Raw genomic sequence first — 20,877 nt, 5'->3', positions numbered from 1 at the left:
CGGTACGAGCCATGAGGGTAGCTCTCCTCTCCATCGAGCACATATCGCGTTCCCCAACCCCCGAAGTGCGTTTTGTCACCAGGCATCTGATGTTGTTTTTTCTTTTCTCTCTCTCTCCTTTATTTTCCTCGCTGTTGTCATGCCAAGGGTGAACAGCTCTGGACCCCTCCCCCGTCTCGGTACCGGCGCTAACGCTTAATTCGGAAGTAAAATATCCCGCTTATCGACTGCGGACGCAACGGGATGCGCCCGAGTGGCGCCGGCGCTTATGCACCCTACACCCCTGCACCCTGCATTGCCTTCCCACCCTGGCTTCGCTCTCATCTTCCCTCTCAGTCACCCTCACCCCGTACAAACGCCTCGCTTCATCCTTTTCCCTCGAAAATGCAGCATGTGATCGTCGTTCTGCAGCACTGAAGGATAAACGCAATCGGGGGTTTAACCCGTGATCATGCGGATGTTTAGGATTCGCACGAATAGGGGTAAAAAAATTAGAAATTTCGGTGAACGGATGGACCAGAATACCGTATTTTCATAAATTCGCAAATCTGAATCGTAAAATTTTTAAGTGTAGAAAGTCCAAGTATAGAAAATTTTAAATATAGAAAATCGAAATACAGAATGACAAAATATAGAATGGCAAAATCAAGAATCTATATACGATTTTATATTATCGAGAGGAAATCTGACGATTCTACACTTCATCATTCTGTCTTCCAACCTTTCTATCCTTTTGCTTCTCCATACCATATACTTTCAACATTTCTACAAATGAACTTTTCGCTTCTTCGAAAATTCGATTTTGTGACTCTGCAATTTTTTGATCTTTCTATATTTTTATCCCCACCCATTCGCACCGTGTTTCAATAGTATGAGGACAATTCAAGCTGTTGGAGCTGGAATCGCTGATTTTTTTAAATCGTTAAGCCTATCATTAGTTTTCGAATATATAAAACAGCACGTCGTGTCCGAGAGTGAAAAAAATTTTACCGGGTATGCGAGTGCGTATGAAAAAAGCGGAACAACGTCCTCGCACTTTTACTCAATCTTGGGGTCCGCGATGCTTCGACTTTTCAAGATGTTCCTCTGGAATCTGAGGTAAAAGTACGGGATGCACAGTTCTCTGCTGTACAATAGTTGCTCGAACACACAAATTGAAAAAGTTAGGCAACGCGTGGGAACGCTGCCGGGAGTAAAAACAAACTCTGAAAACTTTAGAGCACGGTATGAAACGTCTTTCTCGCAAGTTATAGAAGTTTATATCGGTCTGTACTAGGACAATTGGGTATTTCAACAAGAAGTCTGTTATAAGTTATATTAAATCGAGTGTTCGTTAGAGGTGTATACATACATACATCTATACATATGTACACTTATACTCCGCGTAATTTCTTATACTCGCAGTGCTGCAGGGGTGTCTTTGTCAAAAGCGTTGCGGATGCAAAAACCGTGTAGGCTCCAAAGAACCAGCGACAAAAAAAAAAGATGAAACATAATCCATGGTCTGGCAGAGTTAACTACTGGTATAACATACCGAAGTGTTAAGCAAGAAGTCTCATTAAAACCGCGGATTTTCACTGTGTGAAACAGTCTCAATCTCTCTCTCTCTCTCTTTCTCGCACTCGCCTCTCCCTAAAACGCGACGTTTTTTTTTCCCCGCCTCGCTTTTTTGCTGCAAAAAAAAATATATATATATAACGAAGAAAAAGCGAGGGAAAGGAGAAGCGTGAAGTGTAGGGAAAAAAGAATCTCTCCCATCATGAATAAACCTGCAACTAATGCGACCCCTATCGTCGGCACCCCTGAGCCGCAGATTCGTTCGAGAACCGCGACCCTTCTGCTCGGACTATCCATTTATAAATTGAGAAGATCCTGCACCCCTCAACCTGCAACTAACCACGTTCATATTTTATAACGATAAACCTTTATCCATCATCGGTGAGTGGTGTGATGATAAAAATAATTGTACGTGCATGGATAATTGGTAATATCGTTGAATTACCTGTACACTTGTGGTGTGATTCGATCGATCATAATCATCTTTCCTCTTACTGTACATGTATGCAAAGAACATGACCTGGGACGAGTATTTTATCGCACAACTCTTCTCAAGAGCACCTGAGGTGAGGGAAAGCTTTTTAAACACTGCAATTATGGTTGTTCGTTCGTCTTTTGCCATTATTCTGCTGCGTCGACGGTGTAATTGAATGTCGTAAAATTTTTTCCGCACCCCGGATCCATTACAATAGCTTGAATAGAACGCATCCCCTTCTTGCGGATATTATACATGAGCGCATAAATGAAGGAATAAGGAAGCGCGGCAAGCGAAGTGTAATATTCTCGTTAACTTCTTCTTCTTCTTCTTCGACTAAATATAGTACAGAGGGCATCTCAATAAGCGCGGAGTCGTCATCGTTTGCTGTTACCGCTGCTGCTGCATATCGCTTTATTGCTGAATTTATGCTGTCGAGATTTTCGATTCGCAAATGGCGAACGGCACGCGGTGAGCAGAAGCGGAAATATACCGAGAAGAATAATGGGTCCGGGGTAAGGGAGGGAAATCCGAGCGTTAATTTTAAACTGCAAAAGGCCGCTGCTAGCAGATTTGCATCTTCTTTCTACGAAAACACGCGAGCCGAATAATCGCTATCCTCGGCTTGTCGGTGAGGCATAAATTTCACGTAGCTAAGCCAGCTACACTCACGCACCTAACATTCGAGATGAGCCGCGTAATCAGCTCTGTAAAAAGTTTTTCTTGCATACTTGTGTATATTTTTACTCTGCTTTTGCAATTTACCATTGTTGCGGATTGTATAGGTGTACAATGTGCCAGCCTGCCACGTCTCGGTTAACGCACAACAGCGATTCCCGCAACAAGTGGAAACGCGAGAGAGGAAATAATTAGAATGATTCAGCCCCGGCGATAGCTGAGAGTTTACGTCCTTGTTTTTCGCCGGAAGTTTTCCAAGACACTGCAGATTAATTACGGACCGAATTGTGCCGAGGAATATTCACCCATTTGCGATAATTACGGTCGAACCAATTAAGTATGTAAAATATATATATCTCTATTGGGGTGGTTACTTTTTTACGTACTCTGCGAAAAGTTAGATTTTAACCTGAAACGAAACCTCGTGAAACCCGAACTCGGTAGCAAATTTCTGAAAGGTGCTTCATCCGGTTTGAATTTTTCAAACAGTCTAACCGAAATATTTCGAAAATTCTACAAGTTGGGAAGCTGTTTTTGGTTTCATTTTGTAGACAGTCAAATGTTCTTTAGAAAATGTCGTGACTACTGCGTGGCATTATTTGTATCCGCCTAGAAGACGGGCGAGATAAAAATTTGCAAAGTAACTTAGCATCTTGCTTCATTTCTTCAATGCACTCAACTTTGAACGTTCGTATCGAATACACGACAAACATTTAGGCGTATACTAGTCTTAAACTTTTTTATAGAACATTTCATTATCTACAAAATGAAACCAAAAACAGCTTCCCAACTTTTGTAGTTTTCGCGATATTTCGGTTAGAGTGTTTGAAAAATTGAAACCGATTAAGGCACCTTTCAGATATTTGCCACCGAGTTCCGGTTTCACGAGACTTCGTTTCGGGCTAAAACCTATCTTTTCGAACGGTACGTAAGAAGATGAAGAATTTTTTTTTTTTTAAATATAACCACTCTAATCTATACACTTGCGAACTAAAAATGTTCAAACTAAGGAATCCAAAGTTAACTTTCCTGTAGATATTAAAAACTCGTTATTGGAAAATTTGCCAACAGATCTCGTTCTTTTCAAGTAGGTATAATACGGTGAAAGCCCAGAAGTATACTGAATTTTGCTCTCAACGAGTAATTTTTCATTTCAACAAATGATCTACGTTTCATGCTTTTGCTTCTTCGAGTCTCGTCGCCTACTCCGCGGCTCTCACGGTATGGAGAACCTGCCCGTCGATTGAGATTTCGGGAGCAGGTGGTCCGCGGTAATAAATTGCATTGTAAGCGATCGGTTCGTCCCTCCGCCCTCCGCCCTGCAGCACTCGCCTTTCCGCCTTTCCGCCTCCTCCCCCCCCGCCCCTCACCTCGCCGTCGTCCCACCCCCGCTTCGAATCCACCTGCAAATCGATACCGCGTCACTGCGACTGGTTTTCGTGCCGAGTGTAATTCGTTTGTTAAATAATATTTTACCACTGGCGCGAATTTGTAGAATAATGAAAAAAAACCACGCACACACACACACGTACACACACGTTGTACGACGTAGATCATCTTTATCTGCAAACGATCGATGACGCCCGGCGAAATAAAATAATTTGACTTAATTTGAAGCTAATTGTATGAGAAAAAAAAAATTTGCTTTAGGATCATGACGCTGCCGTGAACAGCGATAAATAGAGAATATCGTCTACAGGAAGAATTATCCTGGTTGAGAAATCTTTATAGGTAGGTATACACGCTGCGTATAATACCTCGAGAAAGCATGATTGATAGACTCTATCCTGACACATGTAATTGCTCTTCGGTAAAATAAATTTAACCTACGTCTTGACGCGGTCTGTATAACTATTGTACATATATACAGATATACATATAGACGTGTGTATTGTAACCTGTTGCGTCGTCGGAAAGCCGTCAGTCGAGCTTCAACGCTGTGTAGGTTTGTACGTCCGTTTCGTACGTATTTATACACGTGTACGTACACCTGTATCTATCAATATAAAATTGCGAGCACAAATAAAATGCTTTTAAATGCTTGCACAATCTAGTCGAGTAATACTTTTTCACGGTTTCCATGGCACGGTCCACGTATTATATTATACCGGTAGACGAATGTTCAAGTAATTGATTCAGTAATCTGGAATCTTGAAGATATAAGTACATCGTGTGCTTGGAATACGACTGAACGGAAAAGGAGTTAATTACATTGAAGACCAAAATTGGGTAGAAATTGAAAAAATGGGGGACTGCGGAAAGTGTAGTATATAAGATCCGATGTATGGAGAAGATAACGGAGCAGAATAATATTAATAACAATGCATGAATAAGAACGGGGATAAATAGTGCCTGATAAATATATAAAAACAAAAAAAAAAAATAATAAATACATAAAATAACAGCGTCAGCATTATATAAGAAGCCGAGGAACAGTATCTTTTTACCATCTTATTCTTTCTTCCTCTTCTTCTTCTTCTTCTTCTTCTTCTTCTTCTTCTCCCCCTTTGTATCCCCGCTTTTTTCACCCCTCGATTTGTAAGAAAACATAAAGGAAGAAAAAAAAAACCAAAAAGAATCAAAAAGAATACGAAAAGTAATGGTCGAGGCAAATAGAAAGAAAAGGTAAGCGGCGCGGCAACCGGTCAGGTGAGTTTTTGACCGTCTGCCGCTGGAGTAGCAAGCGAGACACGAAGCTGGCAGACCTCCCATTCCCCCATCTCTCTGTTCCTCTCTCGCTGCCCTTCGGCGTCCTCACCCCACCCACGGCGTACTCGCGTTCGGCAAAAGGGTCCAACATAGGCTGATCGCGGTTCACCTCTGGCCCTTCAACCCTCCACGTCCCGCCCCCGAAACCAAGAAGAGGAACGAGATGGAATGGGAGGAGGAGGAGGAAGAGGTGGAAAAAACCCGAGTATTCTACGCCTGTAGGTGTATATGTATAACTGCCAAAATATCGACCGCCGTCACGCATGCCACTGTCATATTTTTCGTTTCCCTTCATCCATCACCAATTGGAGTGTAATTTGACCTGAAGTATGGAGCTTCCAATGCGCAGTTCCATCCATTGGACCTTCTTTCGCTCAATTTCAGATTTGGCGCGAACGAAAATCCCTAGAAATTACAGTGGAATCCGTGATCCGGAGGTATAATAGTTCTCCTTGCCAGTGTCGAAGTGAAAGAAATCGTTCTGTACGAAAATGTACGGCTGAGGCTTCAATGCATTTTACGACCTGCGCTAAAGTGAAATAATGGATATAGTAACTATTGAACGTCAATGGTACGGACATACAGTTACTTGAGAGAACAGTAGCGTCGAATTTTTCGACAATCCTCCAGCAGATCATGCATTGTTTTCGGAATCATTGAAACGCAGGTGCGATTTTGCGTGGAAGTTAAACAGCGATTCCGCGAACATACGGGTCTGGGCTGACCGAGAAAATATTAAACGACATCTGTAAGGAAAACACGATACAAGGAAATAAGGTGAAAAAATGCGCATACGCTTTGGTTGAACCAAACAGAAAACATATCCAAGGTGACGTCACATAATAGGTTTGATATTTTTATTATTTTCGCAACTTTTGACTGCAGACATAAGCATTTTCAGGAAAAAGAATATACGGAAACGAATAAGTAACGTCAAGTAACCTATATTTACGTGATTTCTGTGACGTTATATTGGATATCCGCAGACTGAGCGAAAATCGGTCTTCAGTTCTGACACACCTTATTTCCTTACATCATGGTACAGAAGCGAGTACATCTTCTCGCGACTCAAGTCTAGTTTGGAATTCCGTTGGAAAGAAAGTACAGAAACGACTAACCGACACTGCTGCAGGTAAGTAAAAAGCGCATTCACTCGGTCCGTTTAACCGATGCAACCGGATATTCCGCACTGCGGTAAACTCCGTCCGCCTAATTGGGTGCACAGGTTGTTGTTTACCCTGTTTTTTCAAATCCTGGCCTGCCTCTCGACGGTCACGAATTGCATTGAAGGTATGCGTATAATACTAGTGATGTAACGAATGTGAATTTTCAAATATTCGCGTATACGAATGCGGATGCACATTTTTAAATCTGGCGCCATTTCTCCATGGCTAAACATCGACAGTTGATTGAACGACGGTACACCATGCAAGTCACACGCGCAAATTAGCGCCGTTTGCATCTTATCATGGAAATTGCCAAGCTGTTACGAACTAAGCCGATTGTTTGTTTCATTATTTAACGACAAATTGATCAGAGACTCAAATTAATTTTGAGATTAGAGCGTGATTCAAACGTGAAGACAAACTTTTGTAATATAAGTCCATCAAAACAATGTTTTTTGTCTTATTTAATATTATTTTGACAACTTTTACAAGCAAAATATGAAGTACTTGAGACAGTCATATTCGAAAAATATTCGCACGATATTTGCGAATGCGAATATTCGTTACATCACTAGCGTTATACTGGCTTACGCGAAATTGGTGATAATCTCTCGTCGTCGATTTATCGTTACAGGTATATGATTTCCGCTTTTTACTCATCCGAAAGCGGTTGCAGTAGATCCTGTTTGACAAGCGCGGCAAGTGTATCGATTACATTGGGCCTGGTTGGAGCTTCGCGTGCGGTTTCAAGATTTCCACTACATGAAGTTTCTAGAAAAACTGACTCACAATCAGTCCGTGCATATCGCACAAGCTTTTGAAACCGTGCGAATGAATTCGTCCGTTAAGAGCCGGGGAACAATCGGTTTCAGCGTACATTTCGCATCTTCGGAGAGTTCTTACGAGTGTTTTTTCACTTCCGAACACTCGAAGAAGTGCAGGATCGTAAACACGAATGGTATTATAGGAACCTACTTTTATCGCGGAACGGGCGTCTATAAGCGTCTGCATGAAGTACGGATATAAAAAGCTGTTTCGCTATAATTGAGCGAAACCACGTGGTAACCCCCTCGATTATATTGAGATGGAAGAGCGCAAGGACGAGTTGTTACACTGACCTCGGAATCACAGATGTTCCGTTACGCACAGATCGTGGGAACGGAATTTTTCCTGTAAACACGCGATATAAATCTGCAATGAAAAGAATTCGCGCGAGCAAATATTTCACCACTTTCACGACGGTGATGCAGTAATTGCACTGCTACTTCCTGCGTTACTATCATGGTGTCCAGTAAGAAAAACCTAACAAATTCAAGGACATTTTTAGGTTATTCAAGGACATTCAAGAAACATAAAAGTACACGAATGCAGAGAACAGAGGGCACTGTACATGATCGGCGCGCCGTACGAGGTATAGGTTAGTTATACTACAATCTGTTGGTAGAGAAAAACGAAATCGCGGTTTGAGACGGGACTCGACTTTTTAGGAACGAGAAAAATTCAAGAACATTTCTAGGACCTCGAGTAATTCTGGGACCATGACTATGTAATTCTTACAAGAGCTACCCGCCCTTGGAATTCGCCCAGAAGCGTCATCGTTTCGCAAATTATAAAACCCAGTTAAGATCATTCGATCAACGGTTATACAATCTACACCAATTTCTTCAACCTCTTCAACCTCGAGTTTATTATAATTGTCTTCGTTAAAACGATTGAACGATTGTTCAGACGACACTCTCTGCGTTTTAGCGTGATTCGATGGCGCAAGTGAAAGATTGTTAACATCGCCAAGTTACCAAACCATTTCTGGTATTGAGGTTCTTGAATAATTCTCTCATGAAACGTTCCTTAGCTTCAGATGATTATCGAATTCTTGTACCTATGCAATTGATTATCTAACCACCGCATTTAGCTGACTGGGTGCCATAAAATTCTCTCTCAATTTTACCCACGCCTTTGCAAAGTATAATAGATGAACGATTTGTGGTCATCTTTATAAAATTCAATGTTTTCAAACACGACTTGTAAACGAAAAATGAAATAATTCGATTTGCATGACTAAAAACCAACTTCTAGCACTTTAAAACAAAAGATAGCTACTGCTTGACGCACTACATTCTTTGAAACCACGGTGTTAAAGATAGTAGATAGAAACCGAACACCTTTCTACCATTTCCAGCCATAACCTTCGATAACGGATACTTCGATGACCAAACTAATCTTTACCTACGACCACCCCCGTCATGGTAAGAGAAAATCGAGGACAGATAAGGCTGTGGAAAAGACGATATGCGCAAAGGTGGAAGAGCTGTTGAAGAGAACGAGATGGACGAGCTGCATCGACGTCGAAGTCCCGAGGAACGAACGGAGCTCGACTCCTGATATAAGGGCTCCTGGTCGTCGAGACAGGAACGACCTCCGAGGTTTCATCTTCTCCTGGTATCGTTCGGGCCTGAGCTCGGTTTCTTCCATACAAGGCAGGGGGTGGACACCAGGGTGTGAAACGGCAGCACCAGTTTGGTCATAATTCCTGTTTAGCCGGTGCAGGTTATGGGCGGTGCCCCGGGCCACCTGCCCGGCGTTATGATCGCCTGGGTCCCGAGGCGAAGGACGTGGACGTGCAAGATGGCGACCCGACGCCAGCGTCGTCACGCCCGCGCCGCGTAGCAAACAGGGACGCATGTGTCACCCGCTAGGCGGAGGTGATTCCGTTTCATCTCCTTCTCTCCATCGACGATCGCGAACCGCACAGTAGCTGCAAATCCGAACGACGAATGCAACGTTTCGCATGGATTCGCAACCTCTTCTCATCACTCGAGGTCTCCCACAGGCTTTTGTTCTCCGTCGCGTTTTATAATCTGGCGGCGAGGGGGGGGTTAAAATTACGCGGCTCTCCGACAGCTTCGTCATCGATTCGAAATTCATTGAAATGCAAAAATCAGCGAAATGAAAACGCGCCGCCCCGTTAAGAGGGGTAACATCGCTCGTGTTCCTTCCCGTGCTAATTGGAAAGTCTCTTCAGCCGCACGTGTTTGTTTCCCCGATATTTATTTTTTTTATTTCGTTTCTTTTCTTCGTCTCGCTCTGCCAAGTGGAGACCCGGTTTCTTGTCCTCCGTCCATTCGTTCTCCCTCATTTTCTCGGCGCCTGTCATTCTCCGAGGGTCGTTCTTAGCCGTTTCTTTTCAAGTGCTGCTCTCGGAATTTGGAGCGTGCTCATACAAGGTCCCCTGGGGGGATGGGGGTGAATGTTCGCGCTGTTGAAGCACCGTGTCGTCATCTGGTGTCAGTTTCCGGAAGATTTTTCGCACCCGGCGCAAACGTGACCCAAACAACTTGCGCGACTTGAATCGTTAAGCAGTCGACCCTCCTCCACGTGTCCGCTCTCCCTTGCCTGATGTTTCGGAGACTGGCGGCAACGTTCTACGTTATCGGCCGAGTTCGTTCTAGCCCCGGTAGCTAAGGGTTGATCAGAATAGCACCGAAGCCGGCGATGGCACCAGCTGGTGTTTTTCAAAATCCGCGATCACAGGTCTGCCAAAATCCCGGGTCCTTCGATCGTTGAAGCATCATTCAATCTACCGATCGATCGGTCGAAAACGTTTTTCAACTTGAAGAAGTCAAGTCGTATGATTTAATCTGCAGGTTCTTACTCAAATTTCAACAGTGCAGATCTTACGGCGTGATTATCAAACATATTATGATCCTCTTACGAGAAAACAATTCATCTATAACCAACACTGATATTTCCAGGAGAAAACACACAGTAGTATGATTCCAATATCAACGACATTTCGCAGATATTTGCATTGGGATTTTTACTACATTGGAAAGGCTGTCTATGAAATCAACATTCAAAGGCGATAGTTAAAATACTTGACCAACCTAAAACAAACTCACTCAAACCGCCACTGACCCGTATATACTCGGAAATAGAGACTGACTTTGTACTGCATGAGATGTCCGTTCGTTTTTACAACGAATAAACGACCTCGTTATAATATACGAATTATAACTTCGTTCCTCAGAGTCCCTGAAACACTGTCTCATCGCGTATTCACAAATTGCCTTAGTTATTATACGATTCACCGTGAGTTCTGCAATGCGGACGGGTTACTACTTCAACTAACGACGTCCAGAGACATAAAATATACCTACACCAACTACAAATGTATACCTATGTATAATATAATTATTCAACACTTCGGTACAACATACATATACTGCAGAAAACAATCAAACTGCGATGATTTTTGTACTGGATTTGATCAAGTTTCACATCTACTGCATGAGAATAAAATTCCGTCTAAAGCATCCCGCAGAATCCTTATAGAAATTGGCCCCCAGTTGAATTGACTGGATTTTCAGTATGTTATAGTACATATCCTCTACTAGTCCCAAAAATCAGTAGTTTCCGAGATACAGGCTTCGGAAGAAGGGTGTCCAGATTTTTTGATATCTATGGACTTCGTCATTTTCATGTATTATAAAGCTTCAAGGGTACTCGAAATCAAACGAATCAATCAAAATTTGCACGGTTGATTCTCAAAAATGGGCAGAAAGCTGTAATTGATTCCATCGATGCATCGATTCCATCCACGAACTCGATGGTTTACTGGAAGGAGGTGCAACGTCAAATTTCGCGTGAAGAACGAGATCCTCCAAACCTTGCAAGAATCGACTTGTCCTGTTTTTCACGCCTGCGCAAAGTCTCGGCGAATCGGCCGTACAGTTTTTGAATGATACATTTGATTTCAAGCCCCCCTTGAAGCTTTGTAATTCGTAAGAATCGCGTAATCCATAGATATAAAAAAATTCATTCACCCCCCTTCTGAAGTCTATATATCATAAGCTACTGATTTTTGAAACTCGTGTCCATAAGAAGTTTTGATATAACATACTGAAAATCCCGTCAATTCGATCGAGAGCCAATTTCCATAAGAATTCTGCGGGGTCCTTTCGTGAAAATTGAATTTCACAGGTTTATAGAACTGATAGAATTTTGTAAAAATGGCCAAGTCTTGATCGTATATCGACGTATTATTCGATGGAATGAGAAAGTTGGAACTTCTTGATACAGACGCGTAATATCTGTCCGCTGCCCTATCATCAAGTCCAAGGAACTCCTGCTGCACCCTTAACCGACGTAGGTCAGGGTTGTTCACGAGCGGAGATAGCTGGATCAGCGGCGGTCTATAGGTGAGGGAATTTTTAAGAGGAAGAACGATGCGAGGGTGAGCTCGTCCATTGATCTCGGTGTATAAAGCGTGCGTCGCGGAGTCGGGCAAGGGTGCCGTAGTGACGTCACATCTGGCGTCGGAATCGATCCGTCGAAGCGACGGCCGCGGGTATTAGGTTGGGCTGCACGTTACGCGAGAACAGGCGAGCCTCGAAACCGTCGCGTGAGTTGTTCTCTCTACGTGAACAGCGATTTTTGGTCCCCCGGTTGGTTGCATAAAATTCAGTCCCGCTCGAATCGCCCGGCGATTCCTCCTGGATACCCTAGACGAGGATCCTGACGTTAAAGGACACGCAAGTTACTCGTGAACCACGTGTATCTCGTGTTATAAACGTGCACTACAGCCAACCAGTGACGCAACACGTTACAGTGACGTAGGTATAAACGAAAAGTGGCGATAAGTGGCACGATGGCGTAACGCGCCTGCGTCGGATCGACGTATCTTGGGGTGTTCTTCGACAAGCGTATAATACCCTCAACTGCGATTCTAGCCTATCTCTTTCCTTCTTTGATTAGTGTTACAACGCATAAGAGTGTCGTTTTGGATTATAAATAACATCCTCAGCCAGCCACCCGTAAACGTCGTTTGAAACATCCGTTTGTCGGTGAGTTAGACGGTCATACTATACAAGTACCTGTACATATTTGCACCGTGATCTAATCATGTTGGTCCTAGGTTTATTGTCCAACTTTCTTACAATCCAAAGGAATGCTGATTCCCCAACTTTTTTTTTTACAATAAATCCCGTACTTTCCGGCGGTACGAAATCCAAAGATACAAATTATCGGCATGTGGATTTGAAATTTTCTAACCTCGCTGCGCATGAATTCTTCTCGTTTATGTTCTCAAAGCTTTTGTACCAAATTTAAAGCCTCTCAACTCGACAACCGACAAGGTAAATTCGTATTGAATATAGATCTGCGAATACGCATGAGTAAACGCGTATTATCATTCGCTGTCAAGTGACCAGGTGATAGCGCTTAATTCCGAACGTCAACGTGGCCGGGGGGATAGCAAAGTTTTAATTAAATTTCGAAAAGCTTTTAACACCGGCCATGATTCAATTTCGCTGACTTTGTAAAGTTGCGGATGTGACACGATTATACCGTCTTAACAAATTGACTTGAATTTTATACCAAACAAGATTTATTTATAAATGTATATATGTGTTACGTACAATTGTAACTCCAAAAAAGTTAAATTCTAATTCGGAGAACTCGAAGTATGTACTGGCAAGTTTCGTAATCACGACAAATTAACCTGTTCAAGCGGGAGTCTCGAAATTAAATCAACTTCTCAGACGCGACGTTTTTGATCCAATACCCTATTCAACAATCTACCTTAAATGAAAACTCGATATGAAACTAAGGACCAGGACGAAATTTCAATGTAAAGCTTCATCTAAATAATGTCAAGCTAAACGGTATAGAGCGAAGGTCGATGTAAAGAGCGAGCTTACCGCGCAGGCGGTTCCGTTGGCCTCAATTTCTAACACGGATCGTGTCGATCGATTCCACAAGGTTTGCACAATACTCACGCTGCATATAGAGGTTACTTTTCTCACCAAAACGTCATGCACGACAAGCTTTATTGCCGCGATTCGACGTTCTATCAAAATTTAACCCCGATGATCAAAACTGATTTTCTCAATTTGACAAGACGGCTTGTAAGTAAATTGAAACAGACTCACTCATAATAAAGATAATAATCATGAGTATGCGATTTAAAATTGACTAATTAAGGTGTCAATCAAAATTATCACGCTAATAGAATCGCAACCAATCTTACGACTATGGATAAATTAAACGCACTGGTAACCCTTTACTACCGTCTTTTTTGAACTTTGGGCAATGTTTCTTTGGCGTCTGTTGCGTAACAATGAATGTCATTTAATACATACGTCGAGTAAGAAAGGTATAAACACACCCTGGGCACCGATGCGTGTAATTCAGCTTGAAAGAAGAAAAGAGAAAAAGAAAAATGATGAGACATATACGTAATGCCAGCTCACTAATTGTGTGGCTTGTCTAAATACGACGTTTTCTTTGATCAAAGAGATGATTTTGAGCTTTATTATGACATACCGTTGCCAGGGTATTTCACTGTTTGAACTAAATTAAATCAAGTACAAGATTAATTGGTTCTCATAAAAGCCATTGCAAGATAAAAGTCTGCAGAACTCTGTTTAATTGTACTGTTTGTGATGAAACAAGTTACACGTAATAATTTTACAACTAGGTCAAAAATTTCATCGCCTCAAACAACCTTTTTGCCAATCTTATAACATCAGCATTTACCACAGGGTGTTATAAGGTACCTAATAATGCAGTTACACACGCAGTTTAGATCGCGATAAATTCAACGAAGCTGAATAGCTCAACTTTTAGAGATTCACTCGCCGCCCACCGCTTAACGTGATCATGTAAAAGTCGCGGACAAGTGTTAATCTAATCAGGCATGATAACTGGGACTTTAGTCGGACTGTCTATTACACCTTCGTAGATCTGGAAACAGGATCTAGAATTTCAAGTAGGTACAAGATTGCGCCAAAGGCACATCTGTAATTCACACTGTCCATTTCCTTTGTCTATGCGTTTCGCGGTTGGAGCTGCGGTGACTTATAGGAACCAAAATCGCCCAGCGTGGGCGGGAATTATAGGTGGATATTGTGGTGGGTGGATCTCGGGTTCGACAAGGGCGCGAAAGAGAAACAGAGAGAGAGAGAGATAGAGAGAGAGTGGAGAGAGGTTCTCGGTGATTGACGAGTCGAGCGAGAAGGTAAGAGATCCATAAGTCGAATGGTTCGCACTCACACAGACACTCGGTGAGGATCGGGAAAAAGACGCGTGAGTGGGATTTAAGACACGATATATTACAATGATATTCTCGAGAAGTCGCACAGATCGGTAAAGTCAAGGATCGTTCAACGAATCGCAACTCGTAATTAAAACTATCGAACAAACAGTCCCGGCGCCACTCATCACTAAAACTGATAATATCAACTCCGCAGGTTACATTCATGAGCTAATTATCACTGCATGGTCTGGTTGAGTTTAAAAATGTTGTACTCCGTTAGATAAATTAGAAATTAATCAAACCGAGATTATTTTAGAGTTATTCTTTTCCACAGAGAACCAATGTGACAATAATTGTACGGAAGATAAGACCAGTCAGGCAAAAACCATGAGGGGTGGAAGCGGCGGCAATCCTGCAATGGTCACCGTGCCGGCGTCAGCCTCGTTGAACGTAAGTCTACGATAAATTTTTCTGACCACAATCAAATAAAACTAACGATATACCGTTAAGGAATCGAGGTCACTGGTATAGAAATAATTATTTTCATACAGTCATTCACACAGCCAATCCTCTCCACACAACGCATGAAGTAAGACGTAGTTAAATGTTCCAACTTCAAATATCCCCTCGCCAGGGTTCAATGAACCAAAAAATCGAATTCCGATATTGTGAATGTGCAAGGTTAAACTTGAGTCAAAGATCACGTAGAGGTATTAGGTTCAACCGTGGGTCCTTCAAGCTCTCTTCATTTCTGAAGTATGTAGTGTTGAAAGCGGCGGAAGCAGGTTCAGCACTTGGTATAATTTGCATATACGAGCAAGTGGTTAGAGTCAATCCATTAGTCGGTTAGATCCGCCCGCTCGGTGCGTTCGTGCAAACAGGGTTTATGGAGGGGGCCGCCAGTACAGGAGGGGCACCCTTTGTGCCCCGAGGCCAGAAAGCTCCCCTGAGTAAAGTGGAGGGAGTTTGAAACGCGGCATAGGGCCGCCCTGGGACATTGTCGCCCGGGGTCGTAGGGCGGTCTATCCGATGAAATGAAATGGAGGGTTTGTTCGTCAGGGCTTGGATGGAAGCGTGGCGATGCCCCCGATTTTGCCGGGCTCCCCTTTTCCCCTTAAGCTTGTAATACGTAGGTTACAAAACTCCTGACTTTATTCCAACGCAGCCCAATGCGAGATTTTCAAACCCACAGATCATGACGGGTGACGACAGCATGAGCGACGACGTCTTCGAGCTCGACGACGAGATATCAGAGGCGACACTTGACTATGTGAACAACTCCGGTGGCGGAGGTTTGGCGCCCGGTAACATCGGTGAACAATTACCGGCTACTGCCCCCTCTCCGACTGGCTACAGAGACTACAAGCCACCCATCGAGGTGCTCAACAATTCCTACAGATCCACGTCTCAGGGATCTGAAAACGGCTCTGCGACACGCGGCAGCGTCAAGAAGACCACCGTAAAGGATGAAGGCATCGCGCACAAGGTAAGAGGGTGATGACGTTTGCTTGCCAAATCGTACCTACGAAGCTAGAGAAATTCCTTGCCACGAAGTCACTGGCTATGGCGGTGAAACCGCATAAACGAATCTCTGGATCGAGATCATCGAGATCACGGATCGTATCCGATGATATCGAATCCTTCGATACCGTTTGATCATAGTTTGCGAAGAGACTCACTGCTGGTATGGTCGGTATTCGATGCTGTTGGAGCACCGAAAAGGTCCCGTAAAAAGCAGCGTTCGCGTGTCGTACGGATGCTTCAAGGTCACCGTCTTTCCTCCATGCGGTGCGATCAGGCTTCGTGGAGGTTCTTAAGCCGCACGGTGCTGAGGCTACAGTACGCGACGTTAGCTGGGTGTCTCACTCGGGCTCCTTCTCTCTTCCAACTTCCATCCTCCTCCCTTTCTCAGCTCTTCATTTTCTTTTTCTCGAGTTCCCCCCGACTCCGAACGCTCCGTCCTCCTCATCCCTTCTCCCTTTCTCTCGCTCTCTTCTCGCGCATAAAACGATAGCTGATCCGAACCTTTCAGCTCTGCTTTCGGGTTTCTTTTCCTGCATGGAGTCTCTCACCTCTGATACGCTGCGCAGATTTACGAAGTCGATCTGATGCAAGCGCCAACGACTCCCCCTTGTTCTTTGATCTCATCTCGTCAAGACAAAAACATTACCCTCTTTATCTCACCGTCTGAAACGACTGTGTGAAATAGTGACACAGATTTTGCGCCACAGTGTATACACCGCGTATAATACGTCGGCTGCAGCTTGTTCTGGTTATGGTTATGCTTTTGCCTTTAGTTCTCGTTATGGTTCCGGTCATGATTTCCTTGCCAGCGTGGTCACCCGACAGTACGTCAAACTCGACTGCGTCCTCCACGCGTAGGGCAGGAAGCAGCGCGAGTCGAACTGGCATCGCAGACCAGCACAGGCCTTAAGCGGTGACTGGAAACGCGAATTGAGAATATCGGGGTCACACAAGTCGGCCGGGAATTGTATAATAACAGCCGGCTTATCAGACGGCGGCTGATAAAAATAGCCTGTACCTACACCAAGCGCCTTGGAATAATGGCTCCGTAAGCGTATAACCTACTCTGCATCGATTTTTGCACCGCGCGATATACGCGAGTGATAATGTCTCCGGAGCCATCGAGACGGGTAAGAAGTTGGTCTGCCAACGCGAAAGGCAAGGTTGCAGTGGAACTGCGTGCCACCGCGTGGAGCACATCTGGTCGAATCGAGCCTCCGCATACAAATTGAGTTAGAGTCATCATGGTAATAGAAATGGCAGCCGCGGTTGCGAATCAGTCCTTCTTCTCCGACCTTACAAGTCACTACCGACTGTAGTCTCACTTTGGCAAATGAACCTCGGATTGCACATCTTGTAGATTTCTGGGTGCATTAACGAGCCGAACGATAATGAAAAACGCGGTACAGAACTCGGGTTTCCTTGATTGGCAAAACGAAATGAAAGTTTTATACTCGTGTATCCAAGAGCTTTGTAAATCGTGTAGAGTTACCCGGTTGGCAACTGCGCGTTGTAACAATTGGAGAACTTTTGATACTGTTGTATGGGTAAAAAGAAAACAGACACACACACACACAGAGGGAGGCCAGGAATTAGCCGGACCGGGTATGAGCGGAGTTAACTTTTTGCCAACTGAAATGGGATTATCAGGGTTGAGTGTCCAGGTGAACGGATGGTTCCAAAGGATTTCCATTCCCTCCAGCAGTGTCCTGTCTACGTTACTCGGAGTTTGGAGCTCTCAAAGGGAAACGAAACACGGAGGTAGAGGCACTTTATACCCGGTACAAAATGGTGGAGCTCAGCCCCGGACCGTCTCTCAGTTTGAATTTTTGCTGGTGCCAGTCGACGAGGGTATATAGAGTCGCGTTATATAGAAAACCTGGCAAAGAAAGGGTCGGCAATAAATATCTACGTATCAACGGGCAGTTCTGTGTTACCCGCTGGAGAATATATGTAAGGGACGACGCAAGAGAAGCAGAAAACCTGTTTTCAATCTGAAATCACTCTCTCGGGTTCCGCCCGAGCAGCTCTTTCGTGCGTCAACCCAAAGTCCTTCTCAGACTTCGGCTCAACCAAGTATTTCAGAGACACCCGAGATAAGAGTTTCGTTCCTTGCTGTTTACTCTCCATTTACATGCATATAACTCGGACCTCCGGACCCCCTTCGTCAACCACTGTACCATTCCTCATTCGATTCTTCCCGCACACGCACACTCTCGATATTTTCGTCAAGACGTTATTGCGCAGTGAAAAATCAGCAAGTGGATACGTCAACGTCTTTTCAATTCAAGTGGAATCGGTTACCTAGAATACCGTTCGTCATAAGATTATTAATTCGATCTTAAATAAAGAAGAAACTAACTTTTTAAACGAACTCGTTGGATTTCGTTCTGCTATTTATGTAGAAAACCAATTTTACTGCTCTATGGAAAAACAAAGAATTAGACTGATCGTGAGCATAATCCTAAACAAGTGATCGTACCTGTCGTTAGCTTCGCAAATTTTACACGAGGCTTGAGAATCCAGAAACAAAAGTTGAACGGTGACGGCCTGACACAGTTTCCGTGTAATTTCGTATGATTAACGCGACTTGGCCGACCTTGGAATACAGAATGTATGGTTGTTCACCCATCGCGTGGTTGGCTCAGAGGACAAAAGCGGTGTATTCGGGGTGACCGACTCCGAACTCGATCGTTTAGACAAATGGAAAAGGGGGTGACAGTTCACGGGTTGGTCCCTTCTTAGTTCCCCGGGCAGGTTGAAGACGATCCTCCGGGGTCCGCGTCAGGCGGAACATTCATCATCGACTAATCGCGGACGTTGGGTTGGTTGGAAGGTTCCTTGGGAAATTGGTGTATATACAGCCCAAGCTCATATCAGGAACAGCTATCCACGGTTCGGTTCAAATCCTCATTGAGTACCACTGCAACGGCTGGTGGGCAAACATGCACATGTACAAGAAGGGCACAGGTAGTGGGGTTACCCATATGCAGAGCGCATACATAGCGTGCGAGATACTCGGTTCGTTTGAGTATTTGAGTTGCGTCTGGACTGCTGGAGCTTCGACGACGGTAAACGGGTAACGCGATATGCAGCGCAGTAGGGTTAGCTCCAAGGTTCCCTTATGCACTAGCAGTAGTACCCTATATACCAACAAGTATTCCCTAAGCCGGGGCTCTCGCTTTGTCCCGCTCGAGCTCCCGCTGCTACCGCGATCAAACCGTGATGACCTACGACCCGTCCTTGTACGCGGAATTGCCGGAAAATACTTCCAATGATATTTTCAAAACGTTATTGTAATTCGGATGAGTTCTCGTAAACGGTGCGTATTTAGAACTGAATTACCACGTCGACCTCCTTTTTCATACAGTCATCTTCGTACTTGGACAGTGACGCATTTCTGATGGTTCTCCACAGCCTTGAAACGATGAGCCAGAGACCCGCGCTCCCTCTCCGTTCATGGTAGTAACCATTGTCTATAAAGCACATCACAGATGGATCTATGATCGTGAAGCGTAAATGAGCTTTATAACCGAAACGAATTTGAGGTAGAATAAAAATTTGACTTTCAGAGAACAATAGAAATATGCTACCATTCTAATTCACGAAGCGGTTGCTTCGAAAATTCGGACAGGTAACCCTTGCAGGTGCTATCCAAGGTGTTAGGAATCGTCCTGTTCACACTGCATCTGCAACTCCTGCGGCACCTCAATTACCCCGACGTTGTTTCCCATTTTACGAGTGGCTCCTATACAATCATGCAGGGATGATTCTCGTGTGTTCCGAGAACACTGTTGCCGTGTATGAACTGTCCGATGTAACATAAGTGAAAAGACATGGTCTGCACCTGCCGATGTTCAACTCTGAAGCCTTTGTTTGAATTCCGAACTCCGTGCTAATTGCGGTAATGGTAAAAAGTGAATCGGTTAAAGACTGCGAAACTTTACACTCAACGAAATTAAGGTATGAACAATAAGCTTCCTAATTTGTGAAACTTGTCAAAATAACAGGTCAAAACTCTCAGCAAGATGAATAGATAACGGTTATAAATGGGATGAGTTGAAGGTCTTATCCTTGGTTCTGAAACATAGCCAATGATTCTCGATGATTGATTTCCACTCTTGTCACTGCATGTAACGCGAACAACTTGGTATATAATTCACGGTATTAATATATCATTCAAACTTCGATGAAATATCGAGGCGATTTCGTCGCCGTCTACCGTCTCGAATGATGCGATGAATATAGACGTATCTACCAAGATGATGATCTAGTGGCTCATCTCCCGTGAGAGAACAATAAGGAAGCAGTTGGCACGAGGAAAACGGTACTTCGTTATCGCTCCCTGAAACGACTTCTGGTTCTTCCCTCGCTCCAGCAACCGCAGTCAATCCCCCAAGCTCCGAAGTTTCCCATGCTCGTTTCATTCCGTATTGCACACAACCACTTTACACCGACAAGTACGTCTTAAGGGGGGGGGGGCAATTTTTTTCAAAGAATACAAAAACTTTTGAAAAAAAATGCAAAAATGTCTGTCTTGGTAATTATTGTACTAATTTATTTATGTTTTTTATTCTCTTCATTTTTGCAGACGATTCTACTCGGCGACAGCGGTGTAGGAAAAACATCGTTGCTGGTACAATTTGACACCGGTAAATTTCAGACTGGAAACTTTGCCGCAACTGTCGGAATAGGATTCACGGTAATGTAACAAACATTTAAACAAATTCTTA

General features: G+C 43.8%; 1 protein-coding gene and 1 long non-coding RNA gene across 2 annotated transcripts in view; one reads left to right on the top strand and one right to left on the bottom strand.

Moving 5' to 3' along the window:
- The window catches only part of LOC124218852 (uncharacterized), an 89,689-nt gene that overhangs the window by 22,256 nt on the left and 46,556 nt on the right, over positions 1 to 20,877 (bottom strand). The gene's annotated exons all lie outside the window — the stretch shown is intronic.
- Positions 11,953 to 20,877, top strand: part of LOC124218849 (ras-related protein Rab-37) — a 54,188-nt gene continuing 45,263 nt past the window's right edge. Inside the window, exons 1-4 of the mRNA XM_046625722.2 lie at positions 11,953 to 12,428; positions 14,955 to 15,070; positions 15,813 to 16,106; positions 20,736 to 20,846. Coding sequence (XP_046481678.1) covers positions 15,008 to 15,070; positions 15,813 to 16,106; positions 20,736 to 20,846 — 468 coding nt within the window. The 5' untranslated portion in view covers positions 11,953 to 12,428; positions 14,955 to 15,007. The remainder of the gene's footprint in view (positions 12,429 to 14,954; positions 15,071 to 15,812; positions 16,107 to 20,735; positions 20,847 to 20,877) is intronic.

The sequence above is a fragment of the Neodiprion pinetum genome, chromosome 5 (genome assembly GCF_021155775.2).
Source record: "Neodiprion pinetum isolate iyNeoPine1 chromosome 5, iyNeoPine1.2, whole genome shotgun sequence".
In the NCBI taxonomy this organism is placed as follows: domain Eukaryota; kingdom Metazoa; phylum Arthropoda; class Insecta; order Hymenoptera; family Diprionidae; genus Neodiprion; species Neodiprion pinetum.
Note: the sequence above shows the minus strand (reverse complement) of the source record. Positions and strands in the feature narration are given on the sequence as shown.